The sequence below is a fragment of the Stigmatopora argus genome, chromosome 16 (assembly GCF_051989625.1).
Source record: "Stigmatopora argus isolate UIUO_Sarg chromosome 16, RoL_Sarg_1.0, whole genome shotgun sequence".
NCBI classification, from domain to species: domain Eukaryota; kingdom Metazoa; phylum Chordata; class Actinopteri; order Syngnathiformes; family Syngnathidae; genus Stigmatopora; species Stigmatopora argus.
In genome coordinates, this window is record NC_135402.1 from 10,874,074 (window position 1) to 10,892,701 (window position 18,628).

The 18,628-nt window shown below is 39.9% G+C and overlaps 1 protein-coding gene across 1 annotated transcript in view; it reads left to right on the forward strand.

The window, feature by feature from the left end:
- rimbp2a (RIMS binding protein 2a) overlaps positions 1-18,628 on the forward strand; it is a 77,527-nt gene that overhangs the window by 34,523 nt on the left and 24,376 nt on the right. Inside the window, 8 exon segments of the mRNA XM_077622626.1 lie at positions 1,779-1,868; positions 5,587-5,709; positions 8,374-8,478; positions 10,674-10,724; positions 12,624-12,828; positions 14,662-14,822; positions 15,736-15,815; positions 15,877-15,986. Coding sequence (XP_077478752.1) covers positions 1,779-1,868; positions 5,587-5,709; positions 8,374-8,478; positions 10,674-10,724; positions 12,624-12,828; positions 14,662-14,822; positions 15,736-15,815; positions 15,877-15,986 — 925 coding nt within the window.

Below are 18,628 nucleotides of genomic sequence, written 5' to 3' on the forward strand. Positions count from 1 at the left end.
CTCCGGGTAGTTTCCTCCCACATTCCAAAAACATGCATGGTTGGCTGATTGGACACTCTAAATTGCCCCTAGGTATGAGTATGGGCGTGAATGGTTGTTTGTCTCCTTGTGCCCTGCGATTGGGTGGCCACCAATTCAGGGTGTCCCACGGCTCTGGCCCGAAGTCAGTTGAGATAGGCTCCAGCACCCCCCACATCCCTAGTGAGGATAAAGCGGTTCAGAAAATGAATGAATGAATATTTAAACAAACACATCTGTCTCTCTCGCTCATTTATGTACCTATAAAAACAAAAACATTTACACTCATGGAAGGAGGCAGCAGTTAATACACGGTGTGTATGCAGCTCATGAAACCTAAATATCCCCAACAGAAGTCACTCCTGCTCTGCTTAACTAGCATTGATATAAAAGCAGGGCTGTCACATTTTGGGTGTTTCTACAGAAATTATGGAAGCCTATTTGTTATTCTACAGTTTACTCGTGTTAGAATTAGTATCATGAGTCATCGTCAGCCAAGGACTGTTTCTTATTACACGATGATTCATTGTTTTGTAGCCTCTTCAACCCGCATCAAGTAGTTTTACTGTGCTGGGATATGACCGGGCAGTCGCACTGAAATCATTCAGTGGTGCTTCGAGGTGTGACAGGAGGAGAACGTTGCCCTACTTTGAGTGTGCCGTAATTATGTAACGCTCGAGTACCTGCAGCACCGGCGGCGTGACAACTTGTGGTGGCAATGGATGGAAGTAGTACAAAAAGCAGACAGAAAGTTGCCATTCTTTTACCAGCGATATGTTACTTTATCTCGCTTATCTTTACTCACCTCTGATGTTTTTTTCATGTGCCACAGGTTCTGATTTTAATGCTACTACAAAAATCTAGTCACGGCATTAGAGTTGTGTGGTTCAGTCATTCATTTTTAGATTCTAAATATTATGAGGAAACCATCAAACAAGGTCAAAATTTCTATCAAATACCAGGATAATTTCTCTTTTTTTATATCTCAAAATGTTTGTGGTTCTTTTCTAACTCATTGTGACTTTTTCCTCTGAATATTACCACTTTATTATGTAACATGGCGACTTTATTCCTGTCACTTTACAGTCTTAGCTTGCTTTTCTTTGCCCCAAATATGCCTTCCTTAATATGTCGTTTATCTCCAGAGCTGTTCTTGCTTCATAATCCTTTGAAAGTTTTCCAATTTTGCTAACTATCTGTAACTCGCTTAACTTACATCCCTTACTTCTCCAGTCATGCTCACATCTGCTTTCAGTTTCTGTTATGTTTTTTTCCCCCTGCCTACCCGCCAAGGCCTGTTTATAGAAAAACGCTTAGGCGCACAAACTTGAGTCTCAGCTGTCGCTTATATAACGCACTTCAAGACATATTTTCACAGTATGGCGAGCGTGCGCCATGCAGTCATTATGACAAACATCCAGCGCTTTCATTGCCCTTGACAGTTCTAGACATCCAATCCTTTCAGTTGTAAGAGCTCGAACTGGGCAGTCATGTTTCTCTGCCATTGACAGCGAATAGACGTCTAACCCAGTGTGATTGGGAGGGGCTGGCAGCAATCTTTATATCGAAAATACCTGATCACCTTTGGATTTTTCTGAAAGAGGCTCATGGAGAAAAACGTTTGGACACCATGGCAATCCAGATTAAGAAGGATTTAACAATGGCTGCACGATCACTCCCAGCCACTCCCAGTCAAATTGGATTGAACGTGAGCAATGAGTTAATTCTGAAAACACACTTTCCCACCTTTTCCTCTGCAGAGAGCAAAGCTTCAATCTGCTTTGCAGGAGAAAAATCGTCTAAACCTCCAGCTGAATAGCCGTCACCTGAAGGCATCCAACTATGACCAGGTGATGTTTCCTCACATGGGTTTTGCAAAGAGAAAGTGGAAGACATCCATAAAAGCTGTTGTAATTCCTATCTTGATTCCCTAATTAAGATGATAATACCCTCAACCTAGGGTGGCCCGGTACCCTTCCTGTATAGAGTTTGCATGTTTGGCTTGTTCATCCCCAAAACCTGCATGCTTGGCTGGTTGAACACTTGAATTTGCCCCAAGGTATGAGTGTGAGCGTGAGTGATTGTCCGTCCCCTTGTACTCTGTGATTGGCTGGCCACCAATTCAGGATTTTCTCTGCCTGGTGCCCAAAGTTGGCTGGGATAAGCTCCAGCACCTCTCACGAGCCTTGTGAGGATAAGCGGTACACAAAATGAATGAATGATTACCCCTAATTCAAAGTGAAAATGTGCTGTAAAATACCTTTTTTTGCTGAATTTCTAATTTCTAGTTAGTGATCATGTCCCACATTATATTGCAAAAGTATTCACTCACATACTGTGACTCCTTGATATGTCATTCATAATCAATAGGTCATGGGTGGTCAATACTTCGATCGCGATCTATCAGTCGGTTGCGAGAGTACTATTGGTAGATTGCATGACAAGTTTTGATTCAGTCTGATGGTTTCCTTTAGGCCTGAATGATGTCTCGTATGTACCGTGAAATTGCGATGTGCATATGTAATGAGCACATCGGCCTCTCTGCCAACCAGAACTTCTTATGCGTGGAGCCAATAGCCTCGCCTAACATAAACAAACTGTGACGGCTACTCGTTAACTGATTCATGTATCTTGGACAATTCAAACTTGCCACAATTACCGTACTTTTCTCGCATATAAGCCGAATTTGTAACTAATAAAAATGATGACTGAATCAAGGGTAGGGCTTATATGCACACAAGACTCGCTATACTCTTTTTCACCAGTAGATGTTGGGAAAGTAACATATACTATTTGTAAACCCTTACTGGATGAATTAATTCCTTATGATATTGACCCTAATAATTTGCTTTTGAGTCATACAGTATCTCAGAAATACTACGTGTGATGATTTTCCTTAAGATTTTCCCTTCAAAGTAACACATTTGTACTCCTATTAAAACCATGAATATGGAGGCGAAAATTGTGAATCAGGGGGCGGCTTATATGCGAGAAATTGTAAACGCATATACAAATGCAACATTATATAACGAATAGTATTTATTAATACTATGTGTGAGCATCCTCTAACATACATAACTGCTGAGCTTTGTCAGTGGCTCGGGAAAATAATGTAGACCGCAAGACATTGGCTCCTTGAAGGTAGATCTTGAGCAAAGAAAGTTCTGGCACAGTTGAACAAATGAAAGTGAAAGGATTTCAAGGTGTCTCTTGCATCTTTTGATTGTTCTTAAAGAGTAAAACGGTTTTACACCCTAACCTTTTTTGAGCCAGGTTTAATGTAAACCAGGGGTGGTGAACAAGTTAGACACACAGAGCCAGAGTCAAATAGCCACACCTTACGTCAGAAGCAGCATGAAAAAAAAACAAATCTGCCAAATAATTGTTTAAATATAATTTATTATTAGTTTTTAATGGGCCCTGATGAATTTGAGTGTGTTTTAAGAGAGGATAAAAATAAGAAACCAGGCAAAGAGCCACAGTATATAAAAATATGATAAGAAGCAAACAGTCGCATTCATTTTGGCTCGGAGCCCCTTGCGGCTCGAGAGCCACGTGTTCGCTACGCCTGATGTAAAACAATATTTTCATTCACTATCATTTTAGTTTTGGTGGATGAATATTCATTCATTCATTTTGTGAACCGCTTATCCTCACAAGGGTCACGGGGGGTGTTGGAGTGTATCCCAGTTGACTTCAGTACACCCTGAATTGGTGGCTAACTAATTTCAGACCATGGGGAGATGGACAACCATTCACGCTTACACTCATAACTAGGGGCAATTTACAGTGTTCAAACAGCCTCCCATACATGTTTTTGAAATATGAGAAGAAACTAGAGTACATTGAGATAACCCTCGGAAGTCCAGGGGAGAATAAACAAACTCCACACAGGAGGATTGACCTGGGATCAAACCCAGGACCCCAGAACTGTGAGGCTGACGCGAACAACTCAGCTGCTGGGCCGCGTGGATAAATATATCAAAACAAAATGATACAACCAATACAAAAAGAGAAACAAAACTAAACCAACAACATAATTTGACATATCCAGTACATCCAGTTGATAATGCTCAACAATGAAGTATATTGAAGATTTGTCCGAGTTGGGTATCCAATTACTTCTATATCCTTAAAAATTAGGGATGTTATATCATGCCCATTTAAAGAATTTGCCACTATTATGATGACATAACTTTGAAGAGTCAATGAGCAAAATCATCCCTTCTTTTTGTGCACGGCGCTATCTTTTGTGGGCTCGTGGTCTGGTTGAATTAATGAGGTGATTGGCATTCAGAGAACACGAGGCTTAAGGCATCGGACTGATGAAGGGAAGCAGACTTAACGCTCACGTCAGCAGTGCGCTCTCATTAAGGCGAAATGGAAATGTGCTGATGAATTCCTTCTCTGACTCTGAACCACCAATCAACACTGGAGTCAAAAGTGTAAGATGTCTCCCTTAATAAAATTAACAAGAGGGCCCACCTGAGTACAGACATTGCATTAACTCCTTGGCTTGCCATTGCCGACAATAGACATCCAATTCATTTTGACTGGGAGGGTTGACAGCGACCAAATGTTCACTGAATCCATAAAACAAGAGTGAGGTGAGCTTGCAATTAGAAGCAGTTGACTGGGGAACAAAAAAAAAAGAAAATTCAATAAGGATACCCTTAATTTGTTATAGACTCTTCATTGTTATCACATTTTCATTCACTGTTAACTCATTAAATAAAAATAGAATGAGTCTTCCTTGCCAAATAGTGAGCCTGAATGGAACTCTACTGCTTTCTCCCTGCAGCATGGTGACTGAGTGGTTAGCGGGTGCCCCTCACAGTTCTTAGATCAAGGGTTCAATACCGTGTGGCCTTTGCATGTTCTTCCTGTGGCTGCATGGGTTTCCAGACAAAAAAATGCACGGTAGGCTTACTGAACTCTCCAAATTGTCCGTCATTATGAGTCTCTGCATGAATGTTTGTTTGTCTCCTTGTGCCCTGCAATTGGCTGTCAACCAATTCAGTGCATACCCTGCCTATTTGGGATAGGCTCCAGCACCCTCGCGACCTTTGTGAGAATTGTGGGAGGGAAGAGGAATTAATGTTTTGTTAAACATAGAGTTTGTACTTCTAATGCAGTTCAGTGAGGCCTGGAGTATCCCTACAGTGAAGTGATAGCATTATTAATTCCAGTATTAATCTAAATATGGGTCATTTATAAACCCTTTATTAGGTCACCTTTATCATAGTGTGGCACTATCGTTAACAAACTGTAAGCTTTTATGCGCTTCGAAAAGTGATGTGATTTTCGATGGCAATAGATGGTTAACCTATTAATATAACTAATCACCTATCAGGAAGCCTTCATAAATTCACCTTTGTCGTCATGAGGTATCATTATTAATGCAAATGAATTAAATATTTATCTAAAGAATCCTTATTCTAGTCCTTTTAATCATCTTTATAATCTTGTATAATTGAGTTTTTATACCGGCACCATTATTTGAAATTTACATCACAATTCACATGCATCTAACCTTGATTTTTATTTTTTTATTTTTTATTCATTTAGATACAATTCGACTTTGATCAGCTGAAAGAGACGCTTGCTGTGGTAGGTCGGGAGAGAGACGTGGCCCAACAGCAGCACAGCCAACTTCAAGGCAAGGTCGAGAACCTGGAACAGATTCTAAAGGTGAGAGGTTTTGCTGATTATATCTCAAATTTTGAAGAGAAGCTGTTTCATACACACCAGTAGAACCCTGGCATCTCGGCTTTTGATTGACATACAAGAAATCAAGCCAGAACTCATTTTTTTCTCAGGAGGTAGATTTCATCAAATGTTGCTGACAGCAGTCAATCCTGATGTTCAGTGATGAGTTAATTTCACCAGTACTTGGTAAGATGGCAAGAATAAATAATCAGTCTCTTTAAATAATTTTGAACAAAAAAAATTATTTTTTCCTCATAATTTATGTGTAAAAAACATGCAAACATCCACAAGACAGGAAAGGAAATGTAAGTGAAGCCATCGGTTTAAAAGCCAGATTTTTAGCTCATCAAGATTGAAAATTGAAGGCTTTTTTATAGTCTGAACAGTCACAAAGCACAGTAATCGGATTTTTCCAAGACAGATTGAAACCACTCATGCAAAGTACTTTCATATCTGATATGGACAAGATCTGGGGTATCCAAACTCATTTCAATAGAGGGCCATTTTCAAAGAGAAAAAAAATCACAAGCTGCAAGGGCCAACTTGACATTATTTGTTAAATACAGGATTGCAATGGAGTTAAAAAGAGAAGGTTTTTAAAATGCATGGGGCACAGGTAAAAGTCTAAAATCTAGTACAAAGTGGACGGCTTTTGGTCTCGGTAGAACGGGTTCTTGACGCCATCTGGTGGACAAACATGGGTATTATGTCTCCGATAATAACGGATGGCCGCGGAGGAAACTATTTCAGCAGTCCAGGACACATTTTCATATGCTTTATTCATTTTAAGACATTAATAAATGAGTTCCTTATAATTTTCTGTCATTTTGTGTTTCCTCACACCTTTTATACAAAATTGGGAATCTTTGACAAATTTTAAAGTGTTTAGTTGGTAGTTGTGATAGGACCGTGGAACGAATTAGAGAATTTACATATAAAGTAAACCTCTACTTACGAAATTTTCAAGTTATGAAAAAAGTTCTGGAACTGATTAATTTCATAAGTAGAGGCACGACTGTACAGTGGTACCTCGACATATGAGCACCCCAACATTTCGAGATACGAGTAAAATTTCGAGCAAATAATTATCTCTAGATCCGAGAAAAAATTCGAGATACGAGAAAGCCAGGTGGCCAAGACATGAGAGGCTGTTTATCATTGTAGCGCACTGTCTTTTTTGCTGCATCTTTTCGTGTGTAACAGATATCTACGAGCACTGGGCGGAGCGTTGCATTTTTATCAGTGTTTTTTTTCCGTCACTCAGCGCGAACGGCGGAGCGATCGCTACGAGCAGTATATATTACTTCTCGTTGGCTGCTCATAAGAACATCAGGGGCACTGGCTCTCTCCCGCAACTCTCTCGTGTAATGTCTCTGTTCGCAACTCCCTCTTTGTAATGTCTGCGAGCACTGGGCGGAGCATTGCATTTTTTCAGTGTTTTTTTCCCCTTAGCCTGTTAGCTCTCGGCGGAGCGATCGCTAATTCAAGACTACTTTTCGTTGGCAAGAGGTCGTGCGTTATCCTATTGTGAGGACATTTGTGTGCATCATTTTCGGAATATTTTGAAGGGAATACAAACTCAAACAACCCTCGATATTGACTGAAAGTCAGTGTGGAGGCGGGGCAAACAGAGCCAACCCGGCCGCGAGAAATGTATAAAAATATAAAACAAAATTAGAATTAAGTTTAATGTAAGGTTAGATTAAACTCATTTTTGAGTGTGTCTGCATCGTAATCCAAGTTCATTTAAATTTGTTTATGTTATATTACAATTCACTGGTGCAAAAAGTCTCCCCCGCTTGCCCCCCCTCTATGTCCCTCTCTCTCTACCCTTCGCGAAATCCGTCTAATTTTAGTTCTATTAAACACATTTTAGTAATATTAAACACATTTTAGTAATATTAAACTACTAGTTATGTGTTACTTTGTTAATAGATGGCGAATTAGAAGAAATAAAACATTTTTTTCCAATCCAATATCCGTTTTTTGGTGTTTTTTCAGAGGGTTGGAACGAATTAATTTGTTTTTAGTTCATTTCAATGGGAAACGTTCGTTCGAGTTACGAGAATATCGACATACGAGCTCTGGCTCGGAACAAATTAAGCTCGTCTCTCTAGATACCACTGTATTAGGTTTCAGAAATACTAAATGGATGTATGTACGTTTTTCACAGTGATATACAAAAATCACAATAATCTCCTTAAAGTACAGTAACAGGATTAATCGGGATCGTATCCGAATCGTGAACAATGAATCGTGATACAAATCGTATCGCCATATATGGGGCAATGCACATCCCTTAAACATCCAGTCCTAAAAAGGACTTTTTGGGGGGGATCCGATGGGAATAAAATGACATATCGTATTCAATGCAGTGTTAGAGCCTCTACCAAACGTTTCTTATTTTTACAGGTCTTAACGAAACTGTTCAGCAGTTCAGCAAAATCCCTAGAATGTCTGATGCATAGCATTCGTTTCAGACCAAACTTTGTCATTCGTATGATTTTGATGATCAGACCACATTTTGTGACAAATCAATGCCGAAATTAAAGAAAAGATTAAGTGTTCACATAGTGTTTCTTCTGACTGAAACCTTTTGGAAATAAAGCCTAAACTTAATTGTACTCTCCGTCTGCATGTCCACAGCATATGCACGAAACTGTCGAGGTGAAGAATCAGCTACAGACGGAGCATGAGAAGGACTTGGCGGCCCTTTACACCAAGCAAAAGCAGAGCCATCAATTGCAAAAGGTTTGGTCTATCAACTGCACTGTAGAAATTATCACAAAATCCTTGTTGCGCAAGACATAGTATATTCTATTCTTGAAATCATTTTCAAAATTCAAAGTACTTTCCTCAATGTGATCTATTATTCTAATATTGTAATTATATTTCCCCCAGGCAGTCGTCGACCTACAACCTGTGCGAGTTACATCTGTTAGACTTTATGAACACAAAAGTGATGAAGCATTATTCATGATAGTTCAGTGAGTGTTGCAATTGTTTGCACTACATTTTAAAAAGCAAATCAGGACATGATGCAGATCCTTTATTTTTCTTTAGATGAGCCATACACAAACTCCCATTTCTTACGAGGCTACTCTTTTTTTTAACGATATGAGGGGCGTTTCGGGTCACCTCGCAAATCACAGTCTCACAAACGATAACCTCAATTGCAATACGGAAACACAAATGTACAGTATTGACAACATGGATCTATATTCGACCAGATCGCTTTCTGACCGATTTGTCGGTCCCAAATTTGGTCATAAGTCGACGACTGCCGCTATTCAATATATATATTCAATGTCTTTCAAACAGTTAACTTTGTGATACTACCGCAAGCATGGTGGGATGTTTGATTAACGTTCCTGAAAACATCACTATGTTTTCAGGAATATAAATCGCACTTTTTTCATAGTTTGGCTAGGCCTGTGACTAATACTCAAGTGCAACTTATATGTTTTTTTTCTCTCTTTCTGAGCACCGACAGCCAGTTATGCTCTTTTTTTTAGGCTATAGCTATCTGAAAAATGAACTGTGACTTATTCATATTTTCTTCCTCTTAATTGTGTATTCTTTGGCTGGTGCGATTTATAGTAGTCTGGAAAATATGGTATATTGTTTCTAAAATGAAACACTGTTTTCTCTGTCAAAAATGCATATATCTTTAACAACAGTATCCACTTTACAATTGTATTTATTGGTTCGTCTAATTAGGATTTTGAGGCCTTGGTGGTGGTCTTCAATACTTGAAGTGATATTAACTCCAGCTGTTATGTTTGTACTGAGTCACTGTTGATCCTTGACGGAAAATACAGGTTTTTGTAGCATCTCCTCGTCTGTTTGAGTTGCTAAAAATGTCCTTTTTGATGTTAAATTTATACTCTTTTCAAGCTCATCTTCCTGTAGTCTACACACTTTTTTCGGGGGGTTTATTTTCCAATGTCCTCAATGAACCAAATCCTCCTTGTCAACATTGATTGTAAAAGGAACAGCGCGTTGCGTTTTCAACTTGGATAAAACTTTAATATTAAGGTGTCCAAGCATGGTCAAAATGTGGTCACATGATTCTGATTGTGAACATTAGGGTTATCCACCTACATTATGGATAATCAGTGTTCAATATCTTATAATTAATTTTGTTCCTGCCTTACAGCTGACTGGCGACCAGTCTAGGGTGTAGTTTGTCTTCCACCCGAAGTCAGCTTGGACAGGCTCCAGCAACCCTTATGACGATGCGCGGTACAGAAGAGAAATAAATGAGTTTTGCTGTGATGTGCGGCAACTATCTCTAATTAATCTCTAATATATCAATCAATATCACTGAGTGTGGTCGCTTAATTTAAGCCTACATTGCACTCATCAGCTTTAACATTAGATGGAGATAGTCACTTAAACAGCACCTCTCCATTAGTTGATGGGTCACTCCCAGCTCACCAGTCAAAGTAGATTGGACACATATCAACGTCAATGGCAGCCAATGAGTTAAGACTTATTTTTAAAAGACCATATTTTTTGTCTGGTTTCTATTGTCTATTTAACAAATGGTTGTCCATCTCCTCGTGCCCTGCGATTGGCTGGCCATCAATTCAGGGTGTCCCCCACCTCTGGCCCTAATCTAATTTTGCTTGTGCTTGGGGAGGTCAATAACTAAAATTGCTACTCTTTTGCTATTTGTAGATATGTCATATTGGAATGGGATAGATATAGGCTTGGCATGTGTACGCGTCGCTACTCGGAGCCTTATTCTAAATATTTATATTGTTGTGCTCACCGCTGTGCCTGAAAAACAAACGTGACAGTTCATTAAAAGATGCAAGCGGTTCTCTCGCATAGTGGGCTTATCCGATGGCTTGCGTGGCACGTTGACAGCGTGTTTTCCCCTTGGCATGCACGCATCTTGATTATTGTGTCATGTGTCATTGTGCGTCTTTTTATTCCAGGCCCGGCTTCAAGATGGCCGTGTCCATGACCAAGCCATACAAATTTTAAAGGTACATCATGTGTTGAGGGGGTGGGCCGGCGGATGAGTGGTTAGGGCATTGGCCTCACAGTTCTGGGGTCCTGAGTTCAAATCCAGGTCAGTCCACCTGTGGACTTTGCATGTTCTCACCAGTCCTGTGTGGGTTTTCTCTGGGTACTCCGGTTTCCACCCATATTCCAAAGACATGAGGTTGGGTTGATTGAACACTCAGAATTGAGTAGTTGAATAGTTATCTGTCTCCTCGTGTCCTGTTATCAGCCAGCCACCGATTCAGGCTGTCCCCCGCCCGGTGCCCATAGTTGTCTGGGATAGGGTCCAGCACCCTTGTGAGGATAAGCGGTTCAGAAAATGAATGAATGAACATGCAATTATACAATTTGAACTTCGGTGCGGGCAAGCATGGAATTGATTCCCGCTCGGTGGCGGTATGATTATGAGTGCGAATGGTTGTCTGACTGGCGAACAGTCGAGGAGACTCTAGGCAAATGTAAATTGTTCCAACCAATATAGCACAGACAGTTTAACCAATTAGATTTCTGCAGAAATCATGAAGAACCTGACTGCAACCCACTGATTGCACTTGTAGGACACCAGATTGGTGAAAAGGTGCCCTCTCAATGGGTTGGAATGAAAACCCGCACCCACCGCGGCCCTTTGTTGAATAGTTTGGCCACCCCTGCTCTAGGGTGTAGTCTGTTTTACGCCTGAAGTCAAGTCAGCTGGGATAGGCTCTGGCCACTTCCTCAACCCTTACGGTACAGATGATGATGAATAAATGAATGAATATATAGCAACCTCATGGTGTATATATATATATATATATATATATATATATATATATATATATATATATATATATATATATATATATATATATATATATACATATATATATATATATATATATATATATATACATATATATATATATATATATATATATATATATATATATATATATATATATATATAAATATAAAATGAGGAATCACAGGGTCAAGTCACATAGGGGAAAAAACCCAACAAAACCAATCCTTACCACATACTTTGGATATGTATTTTAAAGATTTCAGGCCTATATGTTGCATAAGCCTGTCCTCCTTAGTAATGCTTTATGTTATGTAAGTTATACAAATATCCAGTATATGAGCAGCAGTGCAGATGATTTCACATATTCACGTATGCTGATTATAAAGTGCCTCGGGATTTAGTACAAATCGCTGCTTTCAGTCCTGAATTTTTTTTTTCCATGTTGGATCGGCATTGATAGATCAGTAGTCTTCTAAAAATATATTTATACTACCGTATTTTTCAGACTTTGAGTCACACCAGCCAAAGAGTACACAATTAAGAGGGAAGAAGAAAAAAATATATATTCATTTTCTGAACCACTTATCCTCACAAGGTTCACAGAGGTGCTGGAGCCTATCCCAGCTGACATTCGGGTCGGCAGTGCACCCTGAATTGGTGGCCAGCCGATCGCAGGGCACAAGGATACGGACAATTTATAGTGTCCAACCCGTCTACCATGCATGTTTTTGGAATGTGGGAGGAAACCAGAGTAACCGGAGAAAACCCAAGCAGGCCTGAGGAGAACATGCAAGACCAAACATACATTAAAGCATTAAAGCAACAATAGTAAAATGGAGAAAAACAGGCTCAATAGGCATTTGTCAACAGCGTCTTTTTTTAAACTTTTTTTTAAGAACTATGGCCTAAAAAATGTCATAACAGGGTGACGGTGGTGGGAGAGAGAGATAAAACATTATATAAGTTGTAAGTATTAGTCGCAAGCCCAGCCCATGAAAACCCCTGAAAATGTTGTGACTTATAGTCTGTTAGATCTAGTATACACAAATGTATGCATACATGATTAATCTTTTCTTTTCACATGTTTTCACTGTCAAAGGTCCACATTTGTGACCTGGAGCAGACATGCAAGTCACAGAGTGACCACTTCCATCCGCTTCCCAAAGATCTGCTGAATTTTAGTTTACATTCCTGTCCTTCGTACATCGTCCTGTGTAAAGCCACCACCAAATCCTCCAATCTCCTCTCGACAGAGGAGCGACTACCAAAAGTTGTTGTCGGATTTGAAACCTTACCAAAAGCAGGTAGGTCAAATCTCATACACTGATGCCAACCTCTCACAGTTAAATGGATGAAAAGTAAAATGAATAATAAAACATTTATTTTTTTATCTTAAAGGTCACGTTGCATGGACCTCTTTTTTCAGGTTTCATGCAGGTCAAAATGAGTGTGACTTCTTGTTGAACTTTGTCATGTATGACGTTTGTGGTCTTATTGCAATCACTTTTGTATGTTAAATATGAACTCAGTTGCAGTTTGATGCCATACTGTCCCCAACTTTGCTAACAACCTGCACACTTATAGAGGCGAGAGTTTAAATTTAGGCGACATGGTGAGAGAATGGTTTGAAAATGGAAATTAGCCTTCCGCTATAATCTTACGTATATATGTTCATTAACATGAACATGTATATGTTCATTACATAATAACATAATCGGACATAGGCCCTGTCGTCATCATCAACAACAAAAGCCTAATTGTCATCACACCTGACTCGCTGTTCTGAGATTGAGGGTTCAACCTACCTGTATTTCGACCTTCCTGTTTGGAGTTTGCATATTCTCCCTGCGCAGGCTGGTTGAACATTCCGAATTGCCCGCAGGTATAATTATGAGCATGAATGGTCATTTGTATTATTTGGCTCTGCAATTGGCTGGGAACTAGTTGATGTTGACGTGGATAGGCTTCAGCACCCCTGTGACTTTTATGAGGATTGTCTCATCTCATCTCATTATCTGAACCGCTTTATCCTCATTAGGGTTGCAGATGGTGCTGGAGCCTATCCCAGCTGGCTCTGGGCCAAAGGTGGGGGACACCCTGAATCGGTGGGCAGCCGATTGCAGGGCACAAGGAGACGGACAACCATGCACACTCACACTCATACCTAGGGGCAATTTAGAGGGTCTAATCAGCCTACCATGCATGTTTTTGGAATGTGGGAGGAAACCGGAGCACCCGGAGGAAACCCACGCAAGCCCGGAGGAAACCCGTGCAAGCCCGGAAAACATGCAAACTCCACCCAGGTGGACCGAGCTGGATTTGAACCCAGGACCCCAGAGCTGTGAGGTCTACGCGCTAACCACTCGCGCCACCGGGTCTAAGAGGATTGTTTCCGATTGAGAAAAAAAAGACTACCTCAAATTGTCTTGTGAATCTGATCAAATAATATCTAAAGTAATATAATACATATAACGTGCCAGTCTCACAGTTCTGAGGATTCAATCCCATGTTCAGTCCTTCCTGTGTGGAATTTGCATGTTCTCCCTGGGTTTTTTTCTGGGTACTCTGGTTTCCTCCCACATCCCAAAAACATGCATGGTGGGCTGGTTGAACACTCTCAATTGCCCCTAGGTATGAGTGTGAGCGTGAATGGTTATCCGTTTCCTTGTGCCATGTCCGGCGCCCATACTAAACTGGGATAGGGTCTAGCACCGTGGTAAGAAAAATGAATGAATTTCATACCAGAAGTGTGTTTGATCTCATATTCACTCTTTAAATTATTCTAAAAAAATAAACAGTTTGAGGCCAGTCTTTGAGTACACAGTAAATGTATCACAACAGTAACACAATGCTTCTCAACAGCTTTAATTTCTTCCAGCCATTCATCCGTCTGCTCTTCATCTACTATTTGTGTTCCCTGAATTTTATACACATTTAATCCCGAGGACATCGATAGTGTTTAAGGACAAACGCGTTGCGCACGGTTTTTGACGCGAATAGGGCAACGTCAAAGAGGGATGCTGTTTGCCAGCTCGCTCACTTTAACAGGAGATCGATAAGCATGGAATGAAACCGAAATGGCTTGCGGGAGGAATGATGCTTGCTCTTTAATTGTGAGCAAAATCAATTTCTCCCAGGTTATGAGAGCACGCCAAACACGCTGCCACCACTGATCTCCCAGTTCTTGCAGTGCCCACAGCAGACTGGAGACAGGGAAAAAACAGGTTGGCCGTCCATCAAGTCCTACACCGTCGAAACGGACTGTGCCGGCTGCGCTCAGCAGCTGACTTTATCAGCGGTGAGTCCTCCAACTTGTTTCCTAACTCCTAAAGATACTATTAACACTTATACCAGGGGTGTCAGACTCGGGTTGGTTCGCGGGCCGCTTTAACGTCAACTTGATTTCACGTGGGCCGGACCATTTTAGATATAATATTTAGATTTTTTTTAATTATAAATGGATTAAAAGAACTGGATTAAAAGCCCTGAATATTCATTTTTTTTTTATAGATGTAAAACAATGTTTATTTTAGCTTTTTTAAAATATATTTTTAGATTTTACAAAATGATTTTTGAACTTAAAAACACAGAAAAAATGGAGTAAGAAATTACAATTATTGATTTAAAAGGGGGAAAATCAGGAAATTTAATATACATCTATGCTCTTCATTTTAATTTGATCCTAAAACAGAAAGTCGGCACTCATGATTTACTTTCCCGGGCCACACAGAATGATACGGCGGGCCATATTTGGCCCCCGGGCCGCCACATGTGACTTATACTTTTCACTTTTGGTTTTATGGTGCAATTACTGTCATTTTGAGTATGTCTGCCTCACAGTTCTGAGGTTGAGTGTTCAAAATCCTGTGTTGTCATTGCATGCTCAACTCATGCTGGATTGCTAGATTCTTAAAATAATAACTTGCACGTCGGGTTGTTCATTTTTATTTTAAATTAGAGTCGTCCAGATCAGATGTTTTTGCACCCAAGTTTGAGTCACCTGATTTTGAAGATCAGCCGACTCAGACTGCTAATCCTATTTAATGAGAATGACTTTATATCGTAAATATAGGTGACAGTTTAAAATTAGAAGATTTTCAGATGGTGGTGTGCCTTGAGACTTTTGCAATACAAAAAATGTGCTGCACATCAAAAACAGTTGGGAAAAAATGGTTTATGTGACTGCTTGTTCCCTTTTTGTCAAGTGACAGATGGAGAATGAACCGAGCCCATCATCAAGGCCCAGGCCTCGCTACACAGGCCAGGTTCACCTTTGCACTGCTCGCTACAGGTGAGAGGCCCTACCTCTCTTTGTTCGGAATCTCTAAATCAAAATACAATCTTTCTGCCAGTTATAATCCCTACGATGGACCAAACGAACATCCTGAAGCAGAGCTCCCACTTGTGGCTGGGAAGTATTTGTACGTTTATGGCAATATGGATGATGACGGATTTTTTGAAGGTGAGATGTATTTATTTTCAAATCAGGTGTTGAACGTGTACTAAATTGAGTACTAATATTCGGACTAAGGGCAAAAGGACCAAACACTGGGTGATAGCACTACGTTTGTCTTTTTAAAATGTATGTGCCAATGGTTATTGTGTACTTTGCATTCATGATTGATTTTCATTTTATTTATGGCGGCACAGAGATCCAGTGTGGAGTTTGTATGTTCGCTCCATGCCTGTGTTCTCTCCCACATTCGAAAAACATGCACATACTGGTTGTAACATTCTCAATTGGCCCTAGGTATCAGTATGATTGCTTATTTGTCTCAGGGTGTTGACCCTGGATATGAATATGATTGGTTGTTTGTCTGTGTCCTGCGATTGGCTGGCAACCGATTCAGGGTGTTGACCCTGGGTAGGAATATGATTGGTTGTTTGTCTCAATGTGTCCTGTGATTGGCTGGCAACCGATTCAGGGTGTCCCCTGCCTACTGTCCAAAGTCAGCTAAGATAGGCTCCAGCACCTCGCAACACTTTTCAGTATAAGCAGATCGGAAAATGAATGAAAGGGCTGACGTATGATCCCATGACGGAATACCATCTGAGGAAGCACTGCTTGCGTTCTTATACAACAATTACCGTATTTTCTCGCATATACGCCGTATTTGTAGCTAAAAAATGTTGACTGAATCGAGGGCATGGCTTGTATGCCCACGAATTAGACTTGACATGCACAAAACTGCAAGGTGACAAAGACGAAACGGCATAACGCAAGACAATCCGGCCGATAGGGTCATGTTTTTTCAAAATAAAGAAAATATAAACACAACTAAACTAAATTTATTTTGACATCTATGAATGAAATTCAAGAAAAAAACGTATCTTGCATAAAACGTGAATAAACTTGTGTTCGTAGTGTTTACCATGTCAGCATTGCTCACCCTTTTTCCGCTTTGATTTTTTTTCTTTTTATTTCTTGTTCGAAAGTGACAACTATTGCCATAATGAACCATCGAAAGAATCGAGATATTTCGACATTAGAACCAATATGGCCGCCACAACATCCTAAACTTCTCGTAAGAAAATTGTAATTTCTGTCATTAAAAAGCATCAAGTCCTCGTCAAGATAGAAGATTTTGCATTTACAAAGACTGGCATATTAACTTCCTTATGATATTGACCCAAACAAAGTGCAATCCAGCAGACGATCCTTTCAATTCATACAGTATCTCAGAAATACCACGTTCAATGGTTTTTCTTAAGATTTTCCCTTCAAAGTAACACATTTGTACTCCCTATTAAAACCACGAATATGGAGGTGAAAATTGTGAATCGGGGCGACTTATATGCGAGAAATTGTCAAATTCAACAATTTTAAGGCAATTTTAAGGGTGCCGCTTATATGCAGGCTTATATGCGAGTAAATAGAGTAAGTACTTTTGTTGCAGTTTTCCGCTCACAATCAGTTGCCAGCCAATTTATGCCACACCATAACCAATTTATTTGTGTTTAATTTTATTTGAACTTGTTGGCATTTATGTCCACTTGTGCCTGAGGAGAATATCTATTTTGTTATCTTTACAATTGACTGGAAAGACTGGAAGATTCAGAGGCAAGATCAGGCACAATGTTAATCCCAAATCACGAGCAAGCCTTCAGGGCTAGCGCAGCATGCAGCAGACACCGTTGTGCTCAGCTGCACTGACTCATTAAAGCTGGAAGGAGCACAATAGTTAGATTGCACGACGGCGCGGAGGAGGCGTTGTGTGTTTACCATGAAAGAGACTCGGGCAGTAGACCAAAATGTTGTCAAGATGGGACCTTACACCCTTTTAGTTTGATGACTAATCCAGCTGGCCTCATTTTAATCACCAAAACATCCGCACATACAGATACTACATTTTCAGGGAGTCAGCGGCTAGGTTCAGTCGGGAAAAAAACAGATTGAAGATAAAAATCATAAGGGAGCTTTTTTATGATGAAAGCTGTGAAGTGAATGCATTGAAGATTCAAGAGATTTCCATTATGAACCATTGCGTCAATACATCTTGCCATTACACCTACACGAAGCTCAATGTAAGAAAAATATGGAGTCACCCTTCTTTATCCCCTGGCCGACATGCTTTATGTAATCTTTGTCCATAAGGACCTAGATCCATTTATCCTGAAGGCAAAATTATGTGGAGTATCAGACAAAATGCTTTATAGGCAAGAGACTGGGGTGTTCAAAGTGTTTGTGACACTACTGCTCTTACCAGTCAGGGTTAGAGATTATTGTGGCCCAGTGCCCAGGTTTCATTGGGCTGCTACAAATTTACGAAATTGAACATGACCCGCAAAAGAAGCCTTAATTCAGGCTACATTCTGTTGCACTTTTGACCTTTAATACTAAATGGAGCTAATCACTTAAACACTGCTTCTCCATAGACTCAGAGGTCAAAATATTATAACATGTTGAAATCAAATTAAGAAATTTTAGAATATCAGTATTTTGTTTTGCAGAAATTAACTTATATAAAAATACCACAATTGAGCTAGCTTCGTTGCAATTTTCTTAACTTTCTGCCATTGGCCATTTTCTCTTTGTTCTGCAAAGTTTTCTGCATTTTTTATTTTTTAAATATACTCTTACCTCTGGATTATTTTGTTTTTTGT